Genomic DNA, 19,420 nt, shown 5'->3' with positions numbered 1-19,420 from the left:
AAGAAAAGCTGGTGGGTGGTGTTTTCAGCCCATAAAACTAATGTTTTCTTAGGAGCAATAGTTTTATATCTTTCCTTAATTTGGGTTAGCCACTTGGGATTGTTTGGAAGCTAGGGTTAGGGTATTTTATAGCATTTGATGTTTATATATGTTACCATGCTTTATTGTGCAATAATTCATCCAAACAATTTTTTTTGAAAGGTCGTCCAAGCAAAACTAATATACATACCTGCATGTAAATATATACATATATATATATATATATATATATATATATATATAAGTGTTTTATGTATCTAATCTATTTATTACTCCTTAAAACTAAACGAACATTAGATTTTACTAACTAGCGAATCGTTAACCCGTGCAATGTACATGGGATGGTATTAAATATTTTAGTTCTTTACAAAAAAAAAAAAGAAATTTTAATAATTTAAAAGAGAAAAAAATAAGACCAAAAAAAAAATGAAAGGAATCGTGAGCATTAAAATTTGTATTTCAATTACATAAGGATTCTAATTATTTCTATAAATTGAACTTGTTATTTTTTTCAATTTTTTTATTCATTTAATGACTGTCAATTATAATTATTCTAAAAAAAATTATACACTCAAAAAACAGAGTGTAATTAATGCAACCAAAGTTTGCAGTCTGCCGGTAACTCAATTGACAATCGACTAAATTAGGCATACTTGTGCCCAAGCTTCAAGTCCAACTACAAGCATATTTTTATGTGGCATTTCAAAAAATTTGCAGTCTACAAGTGCTTTAGCGAAAGAACAATGCCATTACATTTAATCAAAAAGAGATGAGATATAAGCTCTAAAAAAGTACAATGAACTACAGAGAGCAATGACTGGGCAACCCCTGCTCCAATAGGGGAAAGAATGGTTATATGGCGCACAAATGATAATTACTCGATTATACAGTATTGCCATATTCAGGCATATATTTATACAATGCTTTTAAGGTCACTTGACCTTTTAATCCACCTACTTACCTATTCAAGTTACTGATCGGTATGACTGCCTAAGCCACCATGCCGCTGCATGGCTACCACAACCTCACTGCATCTGGAACACTGGAATGAGGGAGTTGCAGCGCAACATGTTCTAAGGCAGTAATAACAATACCTAACACCAGCAAACAACGAATGATGTGAAGCATATAAATTTATCCAGGAAACCACCCGCGAAGAAAAATAAATTGTCTGTTTAAACTTTAAATCACAAGTTTGATACAAAATTTCATTATCAGAAATACCCCTTTTAGTGTAGATATGCTATAAACCAACACATGCTCAAAGCTAGCAGGTCATTGGGATACAGGACTTTAGATTTTTAATGTACCTTTTCTCCAGTTTTAAGTTTGGGCATACCTGTGCTGACAAGGAAGAGCGAGAAATGGAAGTGTTGGAGCTACGCGGCAAATTGGGCAAGTGCTATCATCCTCAGTGGATTTTGAAGATTTGTCCTTTGAAAATGGGTGCGGAAGATTCTTAAGAAGCAACAACATTTCCTGCATGTTAGACGAAAAGATAAGAACTCGGGAATATATGTTAGGAAGATTGATGGCAAAATAGTCTTTTTAAAATTATATGTTAGCAAGGGTATAACTTAACATCTGTAGCTAGCTTGACTAGGAAGAAAAAGAAACTCAGGACATAACGTGAGCCACAAAGACAAAGTTAGTGAGTCAAACCATAATTGAAAACTGCACCAACTACTGGATGGGGTTGAATTCAGTCAACCACACTAGCAATTCATAAACTTCTTACATGATCCTCATATACATACAGCAACAAGCTTATCTTCATCAAAATATTCAACAAAGAGCTTGTCTGAAGATTTAAAAAGATGGCTCACACTTCGCAACCCAATAAGATAGGTGTAATTAAAGTAGCTTCCAACTAAAGGGAAACTACTAACAATAAATCAAACCACCTAAATAACGTTTGTTCTTCACATGCAACGCAATCATCGATTATTACCTCTGAGTTATTTGTTACTCTAGAGGAAGATCATTGAGTCACATGTGTCTGACCACAAAGAAGACTCTGTATGTAAGCACACGAATAGGATAAACATGATTATCAAAGCCTTTATTCCAAACAATTTTCAGGTCGGCTACATGAAATCATATGAAAGATTAATAAGAGAATTTCTCATTTGGATTCATGTTTATAAATGGCCAAGTTTTACACTGGCTGCCGTCCAACTGCGACCTTCCTTTGTCTAGGCTTATGACTGCAAATCAAGTTCCATTGCACCATAATGTTTAGGAATTAAAGCTGGACGGTATTCCAAATTCTTGAAAGTATAGTGAATCAAAATCGACTAATGGAAAAAAATATATATATATGCAGAAGTATAGTGAATCAAAATCGACTAGTTAATGCCAGGCAATCAAATAAGGGAAGTCAAAGAAATCATAAGACTCACCGAAAATTCGTTCCACAGTAACTGCCGATTCATGTACTCAAAGCTAACAGCTCGATTCAAATGAGGGCTCCCATAAACAAGCCTTGCTTTTAGAACTCTTTCAATAAGGTTTTTATAACTGCAGCAGAAGAAATCATAAATTAGTAAATAATGACGCTTGGTCCAGAGGTCATTTGAGTTCACATCTGCCAAGTTCACTCTCAAGAATTTGCCATGATAAATCAAGAAAGATTGACTCCTATGGGTGACCAGATGGAAACTCATTATTCATATTAAATTCATCTGGTAAGCATTCAACAGTCGTGCTCAATCAGTTACCTTCCTGTATAAAGAAACATGAGTAGGTTGCAAAATGAGGCAGCTTTATAAAGTCCTTCTATACATTGAATCAACACCCAAGCTCGCTGTGCCAAGGGCGTCTAAGGTGCATGAAAAGCAATAATTAGTGCCACCTTCAACACTCTCCACCTCAACACACATCCCAAAGGACAGGAATTGAAGGACAGCAAAAGTTATACCTGCTCAGAATTACCCCATCTACGGAAAGCAGAAAAGGACTGTAAACGAGCCCATATGTATTGACAACCAACAGAAGCAACACAATACCAAATTTTCTAAGCAACGGTTAGCCCAGGTCCTTCCAAGCCTGTTCCGACTGTAGGGAAGACAGGATCAGACACCACAATAAAGGGAAAAATGCTGCTGATGATAGGACAAGATTGGCAAAAGCCATGTTAAGAGAGATAAAAATTGGTCAAGCAGTATATGCACTCTGTTCAGCCAAACTTTGAAATTAATACACATTTTGGCTATCTGTCATCTTGGATCCTCCAAATGACACCAAAACTTTTTGCCCATCAAGAAGAAACTTCTATGTGGAAAGTCAAAGTAAAAGATATGAAAAGTTATAAGAACGGTTATTTAGAACTATGTAGATGGTCCCCTAAAAATTTGACAAGATGGAACTAGTCAAAGTTTTGGGAGATATTGCCGATGACTGCTAATATAACCTAATTGTATTCAAACTAAAATGTGAAAAGTTCACTTGAATCTTCAATTACAAAAGCATTATGGAGAAGTTTGATTAAGCCAATACAATGACCATAACACTAATGCAACCATCCCCAAGAGATGTCCAGACCTTCTTACCTTTTCCACTCTTTTCCAGAGCACGTTCATCTCTATAGCTCAGGTTCATGAGGGTATTTCCAGGAGTGGGCTTATCTACCCAGATTGAGAACCGCCAAATCAGACACTCAAGTAAGGTAAGCATCAAGTTCTGGTTTGTATTGGCAAATCCCGAAAAACCAAAGACTAGAGTCAAACACTTCTAAAATCTATATACATGGCATCAACGAATCAAGTGACCAACTACACAATACCTTCATCAAGGAGAAGACTTTAACCAATTGTTCCTTCAACATGGCTGACATTTCAATATCCAATCTTGCAGCGTCAAATTGATTAACCCTAGATATCGAGATTGGTATTGCTGCCTATGTCGTGATCAAAAAACCAAAATTTAGGACAAAACCAAAAAGATTGGGGGTTATCATTGAATTCTTTGCATACAATGGACGCCAAAACCCAGTAGAAGTCTTTGCTAGAGAAACATTTCATTTACCCATTCAAATCCACACAAAAAAAAAATGTGACAGAAAGATAAAATTGTTAGCGCATGAATTTTACAAGAACTCAACGAAATCATAATCACACAGAACTCAACTAAACCAACTGTGGAATGAAAAATTCATTCCAGAAATTCTTCCATCTATGACAAACAACGCAGGCCGCTAAACAGAAATTGTTTTGCAAGGGTAATTGAATAAATCCAGAAACGGTACCTGGCGAGAGTGAGTAAGGGACTTCCAATGAGGAAGCAGTTTTTGGTAAGAGTGAACCCATGCATATTCTGGCGGTGGTGATGGAAGATTGGTTCCACCACCACCCATTCAAAACGGCTGGCCTTGGTTGATGATGGGTTGCTAGGGTTTCTTCTGCTTCGTCTTTCCCAATCGTAATCTTATTCTTCACCAGTTGAAGAGTTGCAGACGATAGTGTTTTTCAAATCATTCTATTCACGAAGCAGTTGCACGGAAATTAGATGTGGCAAACCAGCCGGGAGCCCATGAGCTCGACAAGGCCCGGCCCGTTGACCAAAGACAATAAGCCGGGCTAGGTCCGGTCATATATGTCCCACGGGCCACGCTCTCTCTCCTCCTCTCTGTCTCGGACAAGCGAAGCTGATGCAAGAAGCGATTCCAAAATCGCTGTGAATCAGCGATTTCCGTTGGCCAATCTCAATATCTCATTGTTTCCATATATCCAGGTTTGTTTCGTTATCCTCCTTGTTTTAAGGTTGAGGGTCTGAATTTTTAATTTTTTTACTGGGTTCGTTTTGTTTTGCTCGAATCCTCAATTGGGTTTCGTTTTGGAAGTGTTAGTGAAGTTAATTATTGGTAATTTTGATGCTTTTCTCTGAAAATTAAGTTCGGGTATATGAGAATTTGTGTATCGTGGTGGAGATTTTGATTTCAGTTCGTAATCTATTGAGTTAAGAGATGATAGTAGATGATAGTTGTCAGAGTCCCACATCGGTTAAGTGGGGGAAGGCTGTGCACTATATAAGATTGGGCAAACCTATCACTAGTAAGCCGGTTTTCTAGTGCATAGTTAGGCCCATGACAAATGGTATCGAAGCCAAACCCCGCTTGCCGGCCCTTTGGGCCAGGCCCAGGGACCCTGGAAAGGCCATGGAAAGGGCTACCTGTGGATCTGGTACGGGTGAGGCCCTAGCCCAGTGAAAGCCCCCCCACAGAGTGCAGGCCGCCATGGTGCTCGACCAACGTGGGCGTTGGTCTTGAAGGGGTGGGGTTTGTCAGAGTCCCACATCGGTTAAGTGGGGGAAGGCTGTGCACTATATAAGATTGGGCAAACCTATCACTAGTAAGCCGGTTTTCTAGTGCATAGTTAGGCCCATGACAATAGTCGAAACAAGTTTGATAAATTTTGGAAACTTGTTTGCACACAATTTTAATCTATTTCGTTTTACAATTCCCTAGTGGTTACTGTTGACTGGCTTTGCTCAAATTTCCTCGTTTGAAACTAGTGAGTTTAGGGCTTTGAATATGGAGAATTACACTGTTCTTGTTTTATTTATTGTGCGTAGCCTGAGAGTCGGAGCAAAGTGTAAAGCTTTGTCTTGTGTTTGTTTGTTTGAGATACCATCCTAGATTTTGCAAAGTGTAAAGCTTTGCTAGTTCTTGTTCACCTTCTTGCTTTTATTCTACCAAAATGAATTACGATTCGGAGCAATTGCAGTGGAAATAGTGGAAGAATACATTTGTGCAAACCATGAATGAACCAGAGGAGCACTGTAGGAAAAGGAAAAGACAAGTGGAAGCTGAATTTGTGGTAGCTACAACAGATTCTACCAAAACTGGAGAGGAAAAGATTGAAGTTTTGGATCGGGTTTCAGATTTGCAGAAGATATTATCCACCACATATTGTCTTATGTAGCGTGTTTCGGCTCTGTGCATTTATTCAATATCAGCCTATTGTCCAAATACTGGAACCCTTTATGTGTGTCATGCCCCATACTTGGTTTTGCTCAATCCAGATGGCTAGATTCGCTCCATAACTATACGCCAGAAGAGAGGAATGGCAACTTCATTAACTTTGTGGATCGCTCTGTGCGAAGGTTCAATGACCTGAAGAGGATAGATATGTATAGATTCCGTTTAGGTATTACGAGGTTGGATACTGAGCTTGGTTTCCATATTAATGACTGGGTGTCATTAGCCTTACAAAACAACGTCAAACAGCTACTTCTGAAAATATCATTGTCATATTATGATAGGAAGTTTCATGTTCTGTCAGCTGAGAATCTCTTTGCCTCGAAATCATTGAATGTATTGGAGTTGATCGGTTGCAAGTTGGAGCTGCCGCGTTTTAATCATTCAACTCTTTGTCCTCTGCAAAAATTGCATCTGAGTGATGTGTATCTAGACGAAGATACCATGGAGAATATCAGACGTAGTTGTCCTCTAATCACCACCTTCTCTCTTTCAAATGCCTGGGGACTGAAGTACTTGCATATATCTGGACTTCATAACCTACAGAATGTTAAGGTAATATTATACAGCCACGATGTAGATCTTGAGAAGGTTTACATAAAAGCTCCACGGCTCCGAACATTTGAGTTTCGAACCAAACGTCGTCATTGTACTTTCGATGTTGATATTTGACAAGGTTAACCATCTCTCATCCAACGATGACAGATATGTCCTTGCATGGCTTCCTTAGTAGATTCCCAAATCTTAAGAGCTTGTGGCTGCATAGGTGTGATAGAGTCTCACATCGGTTAGGAGAGGGGAGGAAGTGCTGTATATAGGTGAGAGGTATTCCCTCTCCTTAGTAACCAAGCTTTTCCCATAGAAGGGCTTGGCCACAACCCCCTTGGGCCTTGGACTGCATGGTATGGGCCAGGCCCAATGGCCTGTGGATGGGTTGGGGCTTGGTTATTGAGTGATGGTCCTCTTGTTCTATCATTGGTATCGAAGCCCTCGTTCCTGCCCTGTGGGGAGCTCTGGTATTCATGGGCCTTGTGCCCCTGGCCCTCATTGGTATCGAAGCCCTCATTCCTGCCCTGTGGGGAGCTCTGGTATTCATGGGCCTTGTGCCCCTGGCCCTTGGGGCCGCGTCTGCGGAGTGGCCGGCCTTGGTGTTCTGAAGGATAGGGATAGGGAAGGGCCTTGGTGTTCTGTTATATGGGGCCGAAAGGATAGGGATAGGGAAGGGTCCCGAGTCCTGAGTCTGAGTACCCTGCCATGGCAGGCCAAGGTGCTCGACCAACGCCCTCGTTCCTGCCCTGTGGGGAGCTCTGGTATTCATGGGCCTTGTGCCCCTGGCCCCATTGGTATCGAAGCCCTCGTTCCTGCCCTGTGGGGAGCTCTGGTATTCATGGGCCTTGTGCCCTTGGCCCTTGGGGCCGCGTCTGCGGAGTGGCTGGCCTTGGTGTTCTGTTATATGAGGCCGAAAGGATAGGGATAGGGAAGGGTCCTGAGTCTGAGTACCCTGCCATGGCAGGCCAAGGTGCTCGACCAACGTGGACGTTGGTCTTGAAGGGGTGGGTATTGATAGAGTCCCACATCGGTTAGGAGAGGGGAGGAAGTGTTGTATATAGGTGCGAGGTATTCCCTCTCCTTAGTAACCAAGCTTTTCCCATAGAAGGGCTTGGCCACAACCCCCTTGGGCCTTGGACTGCATGGTATGGGCCAGGCCCAATGGCCTGTGGATGGGTTGGGGCTTGGTTATTGAGTGATGGTCCTCTTGTTCTATCAAGGTGCTATGGGCTGAGGAATATCATGATCTCGTGCCGTAAACTGCAGAAGTTGGCTTTGGCTAACTGTGCAAATCTTTCATCAATATCAAAACTTAATGACTCAGATTCTTTTTCTTTTAGATACTCGGGACCGATAGATATGATTCCTATCTTGAATTCAGAGAATAACAAATTTCATGGGCGGACATCGGTTAGGAGAGGGGAGGAATATCATGATCTCGTGCCGTAAACTGCAGAAGTTGGCTTTGGCTAACTGTGCAAATCTTTCATCAATATCAAAACTTAATGACTCAGATTCTTTTTCATTTAGATACTCGGGACCGATAGATATGATTCCTATCTTGAATTCAGAGAATAACAAATTTCATGGGCGGACATCGGTTAGGAGAGGGGAGGAAGTGTTGTATATAGGTGCGAGGTATTCCCTCTCCTTAGTAACCAAGCTTTTCCCATAGAAGGGCTTGGCCACAACCCCCTTGGGCCTTGGACTGCATGGTATGGGCCAGGCCCAATGGCCTGTGGATGGGTTGGGGCTTGGTTATTGAGTGATGGTCCTCTTGTTCTATCAAGGTGCTATGGGCTGAGGAATATCATGATCTCGTGCCGTAAACTGCAGAAGTTGGCTTTGGCTAACTGTGCAAATCTTTCATCAATATCAAAACTTAATGGCTCAGATTCTTTTTCATTTAGATACTCTGGACCGATAGATATGATTCCTATCTTGAATTCAGAGAATAACAAATTTCATGGGCGGTTTGATTTGTGCAGCACAGTCATTCATCAAAGTGCTGGATGGTTCCTTCGATTGAGGCATAAACTCAGCAGCTTCAATTGTAAGAAGTCTTTGTATGTCACCCTTAATCCTCATCAGGACAAGGTATGTCCTCTTTGTGTAAGCTTAATATACTTTAATTTCTCAGCTTTGTTTAGGAAGAGTATGTTTGCTTCAACTAAGCCTCTTAACAACCTGCAACCCATGTTAGTCTGACCACCTTTTCGATATTTTTGATACTAACATTTTTGCTTTCAATACTTTTTGGTTTTTTTTTTCCTTTTATTTTGCTATGAAGATCTGTTTTGATCTCAAAGAAATTGGAGAAATCCCACTTCCCTCGCCATTGGAACTCGAGGATTTGACACTGATGCGTTTAGAGAAATCATCACTGGATTATTCAGCACTCCTAGATGGGTTTCTTTGGTGTTGTCATCCGAAGAAAATATCAGTTCAATCACAATTTGAGTCAATTGGCAAACATATAGAGGTATGGCTATTGTTCTCAATAATTTCATACTTGAGAATCGTATGTATACGTTGCTTATATGACAGATTTGCTGAACTTCAGTTACTTCTTGAGGAGTTGATGGCCAAAGAGATTCAATCATCTTGCTGCAGTTCCAGCGACATCAAGTGTTGGCGACATTATTTAGAAGACATAACTCTTGAAAGCAAGAAAGGCAGCAAGAATTTTAGTTATAGATTGACTTGGCGCTCTACATAGTAACTAAGAAGACTTGATTAATTTGTCATATGCTAATTGTTTTCTTTGCCGCTTCTTTTGTTTCAAATCGGCAGAGAGAGCGCAAGAGAGATCTTGTCGAAATGAATTTCGAATGCACATTATCAATCAATGTTGTTGGACTAGTTGATGGTTATTGTTTGATGATATTCTGAAAGTTTCAGCTCGTCTGTAAACTTGACAGGCCAAAGTTAAACCCATTTTCTTCTAGAATGGGCAATGTGCACATAATAATATTATGCATATAAGGCAGATTTTTATTCCTTGGATGTTCTGATGGGCTTTGTTCATTTATGCTTTAATATTTGCAAATTTCATGTACCCATCATTATATTGTTTCTTCTATTATGATGTAGGAAACTTATTTTATAGTGCAATTATAATGTTTTTATATAACTGTTAAATGTATTTGTTTCATAGATGTAATATATCTAGTCATATGTTATTTAATAAATTATTTTAGTAGTACTGTGTAAGGGCAACTGCAATGGTTTAAGATTTACTGGGGCAACAAAAATGTTGGCCCGGTCCCACTTCTATTACACAAAAAGTCAAGTCAAACACATATTTTAATACAGCCACATCAGCAAAACACATCTTCCAATACAACCATATCAGTAAAACACAAATTTCTATACACTTTCCCTTCCCACCCAACATGGAGGCTACCAACATTTCATTCCTTCCTATTATCCACAACAAAACACACTAAAACACAAAATATTAATACATCCACATCAGCAAAACACTTCTCCCAATACAGCCACATCAACAAAACACGTTTTACAATACAACCATATCAACAAAAGACAACATCTTTGTTGGCCCAACAAAACTCTACCATTGCAAGTGCCACCCATTAATGTTACAATATATTAGCTTATGTCTTTGCTCAAGGAGGGGCGAAGAACTCAGAGAGAATTTTAATTTTATTGATTGCTTCCACTTTCTTTTCTTTTTTTTACCTGAGAGAATATGTTGTACAAGTTCTTCTTTTGCTATCTTGTCAAGTGGAATCGAGTTGCTTATGTTTGCAGTAGGTTGAATGGAGCTCCTTTCTTTATTTTTAAGAAGTTTTCATTTATAGAATGAGGTGTGCAATTGGACTATTGTGTTCAAATGGCTATAAATTTGAAAGTAGGATTTGTTGCCGGATGAACCTGGTCCACGGCATTCTCCGGAACGATCTTAAATCTTCAGCTGTTCTAAACATCAGATAGGACGTGAACAGTCCAAAGTCAAAATTTCCAAAATTCGAGAAATTCATGCTCCAGAGGAAACCCTACTGTTAACCAACCAAAGGGATTTCCAGCTGTCTGGACATTTACATGTTCAATCAAGCAAATTAATAAAATTAACAAAATTAATCATCCACAGACTATCAACCAGAACAGCTATGGCAAAGGCAGTAATATTAACAAAATTTCAAGTTTCAGTTGATTGGAAAGCAAGTCAGTCTACTCTCATCTATTCAGGGTCCTTTTAAAGCTATTGTTCTTCAGAAATTTGAAGATATACCATCTGTGTATATCCATTAAAAACTGAACGATCAAGCCTGCCTAGACCAAGCTTCTGGAATAGGCCATACCAGCCATCTTCAACAATCGGAGTAAAAGCACGAGCAGGATCGTAACGTGTCTGATGAGTGAGAGAAGGACCAGCAACTGGAGGAAGCTCCCAATAAACATCAAGTATTGATTCAAGGAACCGACTGTTCTGGAAATGTTCCGCATAGGAAATTGGCTGATTGCTATGGTTAAAGTCGTCCCTCATATACCCTCTAACACCCCACCACGCTTCACCTGGTCCACACAGTTCATCTATATCCACCGCCTTCTCCCAAAATTTCTTCCTTTTCGATCTGATTCTGGCTTCATCACTATCTTTAAAGCAGCTATGTCCACCTCCTGGATAAAAAGACGATCACAATCTTTATAGTAAGTAAACTGATTAATTTAGATAGCCCAGGATAGAATCACCAGCCTACTAGAAGCAATAACGGTTAAATTAAAAGGAAACAAAGTTATCACATAAGTTCCGGCGAAAGAACAAGCATTTCCGTTATTCAAACTGAGCCACAAGAAGAAAACAGAGCATTTAAACTTAATTAGTAACATCATATCCCGAGCATAATTGAGAACAAATAGCAACCCAACTTAAAAGCATTTGCCTGGATTCAGGATTCCAATGTCTGGATAGAAACCACGAACGATCACTAATTAGCTATTTAGGATTTCCAATGCAACATTAAATTCAATTAAAAAGAACAGATGCACAAAACTGGGGAAGATGTCCATACATAACCTACACCCACACTCAGAGGTCAAATTTAATTCTCTAAAAAAAATATTCTTCAGAGTTGACTAGTAGTTCTGTTCACCAAAATCTAACATTTTATTACTTTGTTTGATGTATATGGCTGATGGGGGCAGAGGAAGCTACTGGGAGACAGGTCAGATTAAACAAACATGAAGTGAAGTGCACCAATACCTATAAGGAAAAGCTTCTAGGAGTAGGCCTCAGTGACAATAAGTTACCATAGCAGTAGGATTGTAGGAAGACAATCAGAACATGAATAAAAGCTATACAAGACGAGTTATATGATGCACAAACCATAGCAAAGATCATGATTTGGTCAGACCACAAAAGGTGGAGATGAAGAACCACTAAGTCAAGTTGTTAAGCTCCTCACCACCCCACCCTTGGGGCAGGATTCAAATCCCCATCCCATTTGAACAGTAAAAAAAAAAGGTGGTGTTAAATCCTTCAAAAATTAAGATGCATCAATATATTTTGTTTAACTGACTAAATAATACATATGTTGGATAGAAAAGTGGTCATCTCCTGTGGTAGGTAAGATTCAAATTGTTTGCCCCTAACCGCTTACTTATGGTACTAATTTTGAAATTGAATGTTTTGCATTTGTCAAACTTCATTTCTTTTGCAGCAATAAGCAATATTTTTACACAATTAATTAGGTCAAACCTTCTGAGAAAAGCTAATCCATTCAAGTTAGAGATGAGGGAAGAGCAAGATTCAAATTAAGAAAACAAAGTCAGCGCAGCTATGATCATGCAAATGATACGATTAGAAAGGGGAAGCATGAACCTCTTATATATAATTGATCACATATCTGCCTCAAGGAATAGTGATCCCCAGTTCCAGTATCATAGTTATCCTCAAAAACAAGATGCCGAAACCCAGCCTTCAATGCTTGTTTAATTCTGGCCACAAGTGCACGAATTAAAGGATGTCAGTGTTTAGAAAACTAGGTGGGTAAATTTCATGTGTATTGTGTAGCATATTAATATATTCAAATGAAATAAAATTGTAAAACCTTGATTCTCCAATTACCTTTTCAATTCGTTCTGATGGTCATCAAAGAAAATAAGAACTCGACTAAGATCAGTAATGCCATGTTTCTTCATCACACTCTTCCAATCAACACTCCGAAAATCAAGAAAATTCTTTCCAGCAAAGTATGTACAATTTCCATCAACATAAGCAGGTCCCTTCTTCAAATATTTCTCAGGATGCCGAGGTGAAAGGGATATAATTGGTTTGTCTGGCATAGCCTGCCGCAAGACCCAAGTCGAATGCCCTTTGAATGCACCACTCTCAATCATCAGATCAGGCTTCAGCCATCGAGCAATAAACCAAAGCCCAAAGCTGTGATCAAAACCCATCCCATACAGGTTATTTTTTATTGGCCGTGTTTCATAAATTGGGACAAACTCCTCCAAACCCTTCTGCAAATCTTTTGATGTCCATTCAACTGTTTTTCCATGTTTCGATCTGCCTTTTGCCAAAAAATAAGTATTAAATGGTCAATAGTCCACAAGACATTAATAGTTCCATTTTAAAAATAATCAATTGATATATTGGTCGAAATAAGAGCACTCAGCCAATTAATTTTTAGTCAAGCACCTCCAAATCGGAAAACCAAATTGAATAATCTCTTTCAGGGTAACAATCAACCAAGTAACCAGTGATCAGCAATCTATAAAAGGCTATGTTAAAACTCAGAACCAATGACAACCAGGGAAAAGGTCCAGGCTCAACACGAGAACATTATATTCCATTCCTTCTAGCTTTCTGTGCATGAGTAAAAGCAAAGAAAGGGAAATTCGTTCCATGGCACAATGTGAACGAGGACTTACTTTTAACTTTTAAAAAAAATAAAGTGATTCAATTATCCCACAGCACCCATACAATGAACAGCAAAAAACAGAGAGCATAGTCATTCAAAATTGTAAACCATTTAATTAGTTCAGATCCTATGTTTCTATCAACTCACATAGCAAACCTTAAAATGAAAATTTTCAAAAATTTAGGATGACATGGCAGATGACAAGTCCCAAATCCTTTAATCGTAACTGAAAACTTATATCAGTTTAAGTACATAACAAAATTAAGTAAAAATTTCAACAGATCACAATCCAAAACATTGCCCTAGTGAAGGTTCAAATGTCTATTCTATTTGCTGCTCCTTCCTTCCAATCTATCAAGCAATAAGCATGGAAACTTCGATCTTCTAAATTCCTCCTTTTCTCCAAAAACACCTAAAACTTCGATCCCCATTTAACTAGAACTACAACCTCCCACTTACATAGAATATCCATTTAACCCAAAAGAAAAGGAAGCTTCACACGTCACATTGCCACTCGTTCACTTCTCTTTCCGTAAACAAGCACACATTACTTAATGTAAACATCAGACCTGGCACTAAGATCTATTTCGACTCATATAAGCCTAAAACAACCCTAAAAATAAGAAAATTGAGGTTAAAAATACACTCAAAACACTGTTCAGACTTCTCTGATCAAGCAAAAGAATAGAACATCTAATTAAAAGTCGCAAAACTCAGATCTGAGCAAACTTTCCAGAATCCAATCCTAACACGAATTAAGCAAGTTTCCAGATCACATCACATAAACAAGCACCCGCTCGTACAGAAACAAATGCGAACATATATTGATACATAAAGCAGAAAGGCTTACACCAGGGCACTCCAAGCACTCCGAAGTCCGAATCGAGCCCATCGAGCCCAAAAAACCCAACGCGAGACCTGTCGTACGAGGACGAACAGACGAGACCGCGAGACTGAAAGTGCAACGAAGTGATTAAGAGAAGAAGGACTAGAAGGCAGAGGACGAGACAGGGACCAGGCCAAAGGTGGCCGACGCGGGACAGGTAATTGGAGGCCAAGAGCGAGATATGTTGCCTCTTGGTCTTGGATTCATCGACGGCAGCGTTCTCTTCGGCAGCTTCAATATCGGTGTCATCGGAGTGAGGAGACGGACCGCGGAGTCGCGTAGAGAGGGCGCGCTCGAGCATTTCTGGAGATTTGGGACTGCGCGGATGTTTCAGGGTGGGCATGACCCTACTGAAGATGACGACACCGCTACTGAGGACTGGGATCAGATTTCAGTTTCACTCCGTCATTTTCCTTTCCCTTTTCAATGTGTAATTTAAGATTATAATACAGTTGTTTAATTATTCTATCTACAAATTAAGGGAGCCTAGAGTGAATATATTGATTTTAATGTAAATGAAAATATTGTGGGAAATATATTGAGTTTAAAGTTGTGGAATATGATATGAGATGTTTGATGAATTAAAAATTGATGCTAGGGAAAATATTGTTAAATTAAAGTATTATAATATTAGATTTTATAATTTTTATATCAAATTTTGTTATTAAATTGAAGATAATAAATATAATTTTGTTAATAAAACTAATAAAATAATTATTTTATTAAATATTAAATATAATGATTTTATAATAATTTTTATTTTTATTAATCTTCCATTTAATTTATTTAATAAAATTTACTAATAAAATTATTGTTAAGTATAAAATTTAATCTAATAAATATATTTTTTATTAAAATTAATTTTAGGTATAAATTATTAAATATTTTTATATCAAAATTAATTTTAGGTATAAATTATTAAATATTTTTATATCAAAATTAAAATGATTATTTTAAATATTAGTAATCATATAAATTATTTTTCATTAAAAAAGGTTAAGTAGAATAATAATATACATTAAATAAATAAAAATATTGAATAAATGATTGTTAAGTAGAATAATATAATAATAAAAAATGTTAAAACAAACTTGTGGGACAAAACGACAAACCGTGGGTTCATGTTATGTTATTGTACACTTTATCAACTTTAAGTGGAACTCATATGAATTTTTTGAAAAAAAAAAAAAATGGGAAACACTATCCCAGGAGCACCGAATAGGAGCTTCTGGGATGTCAGCGGATCTGCGATGTGAACGGATCCGCTGACATGAACACCTTGTTTGGTGTGACAGAAGCTGAAAGCGGCTCCGTTTCTGCTATGCCAAACAGACAGTAAGAATTATTTTTGTTAACACACACTCAATTATCCCTAAAATATAGCATTCAATTATCATTAAAATTAAGTTGGTGGTTATTACCCTATAAGAAAGTTAAATTTTTTATGAGAATTTAACTCAAGGAAGTCTCATGAACAACAAAGCATAATCACAGGACTCAAGAGCCATCAAAATTCTTAGATAATTTAAAAGATAATGTGCCACTACATTACCAGTCCGAGGAACATAACCAAAAGCAACAAACATCAACAAAGACGCAAATTCTCTTATTGCATTAATTAAATGATCAAACTCTGATGATCGAAAGTCAAGATTTTCTAAGTCCATACAATTTGATTCCAGAAAGATTCATCATTAATTCACCACAACATAATTATGATTAATCAATTAAGCAACCTTTCTTAACTTATACAACATTGTGCTTTCCCTAAACTTTCATAGGGGATTCCCACATCTATATATGATCGCTCATTTATCAAAAATATGTAAGAAAAACACTTTGAATTGTTAGATTTACCGCCAGAGATGACTTAAAATCAATAATTTATTATGTAATATATATTTTCCGTTCTAATACCCTATCATAGAGTTATCAGTATTTATCAAATTGTTACAAAGTCTATGCAATACATGATAGAATTATTGAATTAGTGTTTTTGCAAAATACCGTAATTATCCTTACCTTTATCACTTTTCAAGTTTCAACTACATGGTGTTGACATTCCCACCCCAAACACACCAATAATATTGTCCTCTATAGGCGTAAGGTTTTGTCTATCTGGGTTAATATCTCACTTAACGGTACTTAAATTCAAAAACATATCATTAAAGTGAGAAGGATTGCGTTTTAATTATAAACCATTCGTCTGGATTGTTGTCAGAGACTAATGTGAGATTATAGTCTTGAAACATGGTTAGCAGTCAAAAGACAATTTTGTCCATCAACACACTACTTTGTAGTTTGTACACTTTTAACATGCTGCGAAACACCGGATGATATAATTTATCCTTGAACTATGCAGAGGCAAACTCTGAATACAAGATATTGTCTCAAGGTAGCCGAGGGAGATGATCGGAATCATTAGCTCTATCACGAAGAAGGAAACAACCCAGATCAATTAAGGCCCCTAAAATAACTTATATCCTCTGGATAACCTATTTGTTATTTTTTTTATACAATGAACCAAATTAAATGTCCTGATCAGAGCCCCTGAAAAGGGTTAATAAGATAATGGATTATGTATTCATAAAAAAGACAAAAGACAAAAAAGAAAAGAAAAGAAAGATTAGTGGACAAGTCATCTCTCATTAATTAATAATGCTGGCTAATAAGAATGTCTCCACATGGAAAAACTTAAGAGATGAACTTAGTGTTTCTTTTATGGGATACTTTAGAACTAACTTAATTACGGATCACTAGTCATGGATCCTCAACTTTCTGCAGTTTTATTATATTAAATCAATTTGATTCTATAATGTTAATATATTAAAAGATTAGATCACCATATGTCCGACTCAAACTTGATTATTATGATCTGAAAAATGAAATGTAGTGAGGAGAAATGGTGTGTGTATATACATAATACATATACATAATACACATACATAAATGTGTTGTTAAGGCCACTGCGATCGCCCTATATGCATACATGATGGCATTGAAAATACACATACATAAATATGTTGTTAATTAAGGCCACTGCGATCGCCCTATATGCATACGTGATGACATTTTTCAATTAGTTACGTCACCAAACATTTCAAGGAAATATCTCATGCATGTTTCTTGTTTAATTAAAGCGCTATTATCTCTCTCTCTCCCTCACGCGCTATGATTTTCTCTCTCAACCTTATATGGCTATATATATCCTCTTTTATACAAGTTTAGGGTTTATTAACTACTCTATACAGAACCAAAACTATTCACTCTTCGAGATCAAGGACTTGATTGTTATGGCGGCTCGTCCGAATAGCGATGCGGCAGTCTTGCTCTTCGAGAAGAGATTGGGGGTGACAGACATCAATAAAAGGTTTTGTTTCCCAACGAAGTGTCTAGTTTTCTTGGCTGCCATACAAGGTGGAGTTAACAATAATATTGCTGAAGAAATGGAGGTTTGGGATATGAAGAGCAAAAGGGTTCGAAGGTTTCTGTGCAGAACTCGCAGCAAAGGGCATCCAAAACCAGTCTTAACAAGGGGATGGAGTGATTTTGTGAAGAAGAACAAGCTGGAGGTCGGAGACAAAGTCATATTCTTTAAAGAAGAAGAAGGTCATCATCATCTTCAACAACGCTTTAGGATTGACGTGGAGAAAGGAAGCATTAATCAATCCAGGATTGGTACTAACGTTGAGGTTGATACTACGCTCAGGCTGTCAATAGGAGTGTGAGCTAGGTCTCTTCTGCATCTATATATATCTCTGTGTGTGTATGTGTATAGGTGTGCCTGAATTTGTAAAGTCTATGATAAGATTCCGTTTTGTGGGTTTGCTATGTGTTGTGTGATGATGTTTTAAAGTTATTATTTTTAGAGAGAGAGAGGAACTTCTGCACATATACATATATGTATAGGTGTGCTTGAATAATTTGTAAGTGTGTTGTGTGTGTTTTGGTTTGTAACTTGGTCCATTTTATGCAAGGTGTGGATATATCATGTATTCATGCTCATTTATAAGGTCAACATGTAAAAAAAATTAAGAAACATATGTGTATGTATATATATTCATGTTAATTTGGTTTTCTTGGTTTGCCTGCATGCCCTGTTCTAGCTGGGATTTAGTTGGGTGGTGAGTTGCCCAGGGTCCTTTAATTACACAGTGTACATCTCTTCTCATTAATAAAATTAACTCTCATTTATCAACAAAAAAAAAACATATATATACATAGATTGAAATGAAAGCTTACATACATTAGTAAGAAACAAGGTTTCAATTGCTCATGGAATCAAGTATAAAGAAACAGAGAAAAACTAGAGCGTCCGTGCTTACTCTTTAAGAAGAGATTGGGGAAGACAGATATCAACAAAAGAATGTGTTTCCCAACAAAGTGTCTGGTTTTCGTGCCTGCTTTACAAGGTGGCCTTAATAATATTGCCGCAGAAATGGAGGTTTGGGATGTGAAGAGCCAAAGGGTTCGGAGGTTTGTGTGTAGAATTCGCGGGAAAGGGTATCCAAGACCAGTCTTAACTGGAGGATGGAGTGGCTTTGTGAAGGAGAACAAGCTGGAGGTTGGCGACAAAGTCGTCTTCTTCAGAGAAGAAAATGATGATCATCGTCGAGCACACTTTAGGATTGACGTGGAGAAAGCAAGGACTAATACTTATAATGTTGTGTCTCTGAACAGGACAAACATGTCTTTGTCTTCAATCAATGGTGGACTACGTTGTGTTGTGGAGGTGACTAATGGAGCTCAGGAGAAAAGTACTACTACTAATAATACTGTTAATGAGGTTGATACTACGCTCAGGCTGTCAATAGGAGTGTGAGGTCTGATCATATGCATCTATATATATGTGTGCGGAATTTGTAAGGTCTATATTACGCTATTGGTTTGTGGTTTTGATATGTTGTGTGATCATGTATTAATGTTGTTATTTACTTATTTCTTGTTGTAAGTGTGTTATGTGTCTTGTGGTTTGACACTTGGTATATTTCATGCAAGGTCGTGTGTGTGCGCGTATGTATATATATGGGTGTTCTTTCCTAATGCATGTTTTATATCAATATAAGATGGGCAAATGAAGAA

The 19,420-nt window shown here is 37.7% G+C and overlaps 2 protein-coding genes and 1 pseudogene across 4 annotated transcripts; 1 reads left to right on the top strand and 2 right to left on the bottom strand.

Moving 5' to 3' along the window:
• Nucleotides 1–793: 793 nt before the first annotated feature.
• On the bottom strand, nt 794–4,393 carry LOC119991386 (annotated as a pseudogene).
• Nucleotides 4,394–4,647: 254 nt separating this feature from the next.
• LOC119991820 lies at nt 4,648–9,571 on the top strand. 3 transcript variants are annotated; one of them, XR_005466274.1, is made up of 4 exons: nt 4,648–4,770; nt 8,559–8,662; nt 8,856–9,047; nt 9,129–9,571. XR_005466274.1 is itself a non-coding variant. In XM_038838302.1 (3 exons), exons 1-3 carry the CDS (start codon nt 8,297–8,299, stop codon nt 9,282–9,284), a joined length of 714 nt encoding a protein of 237 aa, XP_038694230.1. In that variant the 5' UTR covers nt 8,220–8,296; the 3' UTR covers nt 9,285–9,571. The 3 variants fall into 3 exon arrangements, 1 of the variants encoding a protein (XP_038694230.1); XR_005466273.1 differs by having other exon boundaries at nt 8,559–9,047; XM_038838302.1 differs by lacking the exon at nt 4,648–4,770 and having other exon boundaries at nt 8,220–8,662.
• A 975-nt stretch (nt 9,572–10,546) lies between these two features.
• Nucleotides 10,547–14,761, bottom strand: LOC119992317. The gene is made up of 4 exons (XM_038839033.1): nt 14,303–14,761; nt 12,657–13,101; nt 12,411–12,526; nt 10,547–11,209 (listed from the first exon to the last, which is right to left on the bottom strand). The coding sequence occupies exons 1-4, from the start codon at nt 14,679–14,681 to the stop codon at nt 10,791–10,793; spliced, it is 1,359 nt and encodes a 452-aa protein (XP_038694961.1). The 5' UTR covers nt 14,682–14,761; the 3' UTR covers nt 10,547–10,790.
• Nucleotides 14,762–19,420: the final 4,659 nt, after the last annotated feature.

This window comes from Tripterygium wilfordii, chromosome 22 (assembly GCF_013401445.1).
Source record: "Tripterygium wilfordii isolate XIE 37 chromosome 22, ASM1340144v1, whole genome shotgun sequence".
In the NCBI taxonomy this organism is placed as follows: domain Eukaryota; kingdom Viridiplantae; phylum Streptophyta; class Magnoliopsida; order Celastrales; family Celastraceae; genus Tripterygium; species Tripterygium wilfordii.
This window is presented reverse-complemented; position numbering and strand designations above follow the sequence as displayed.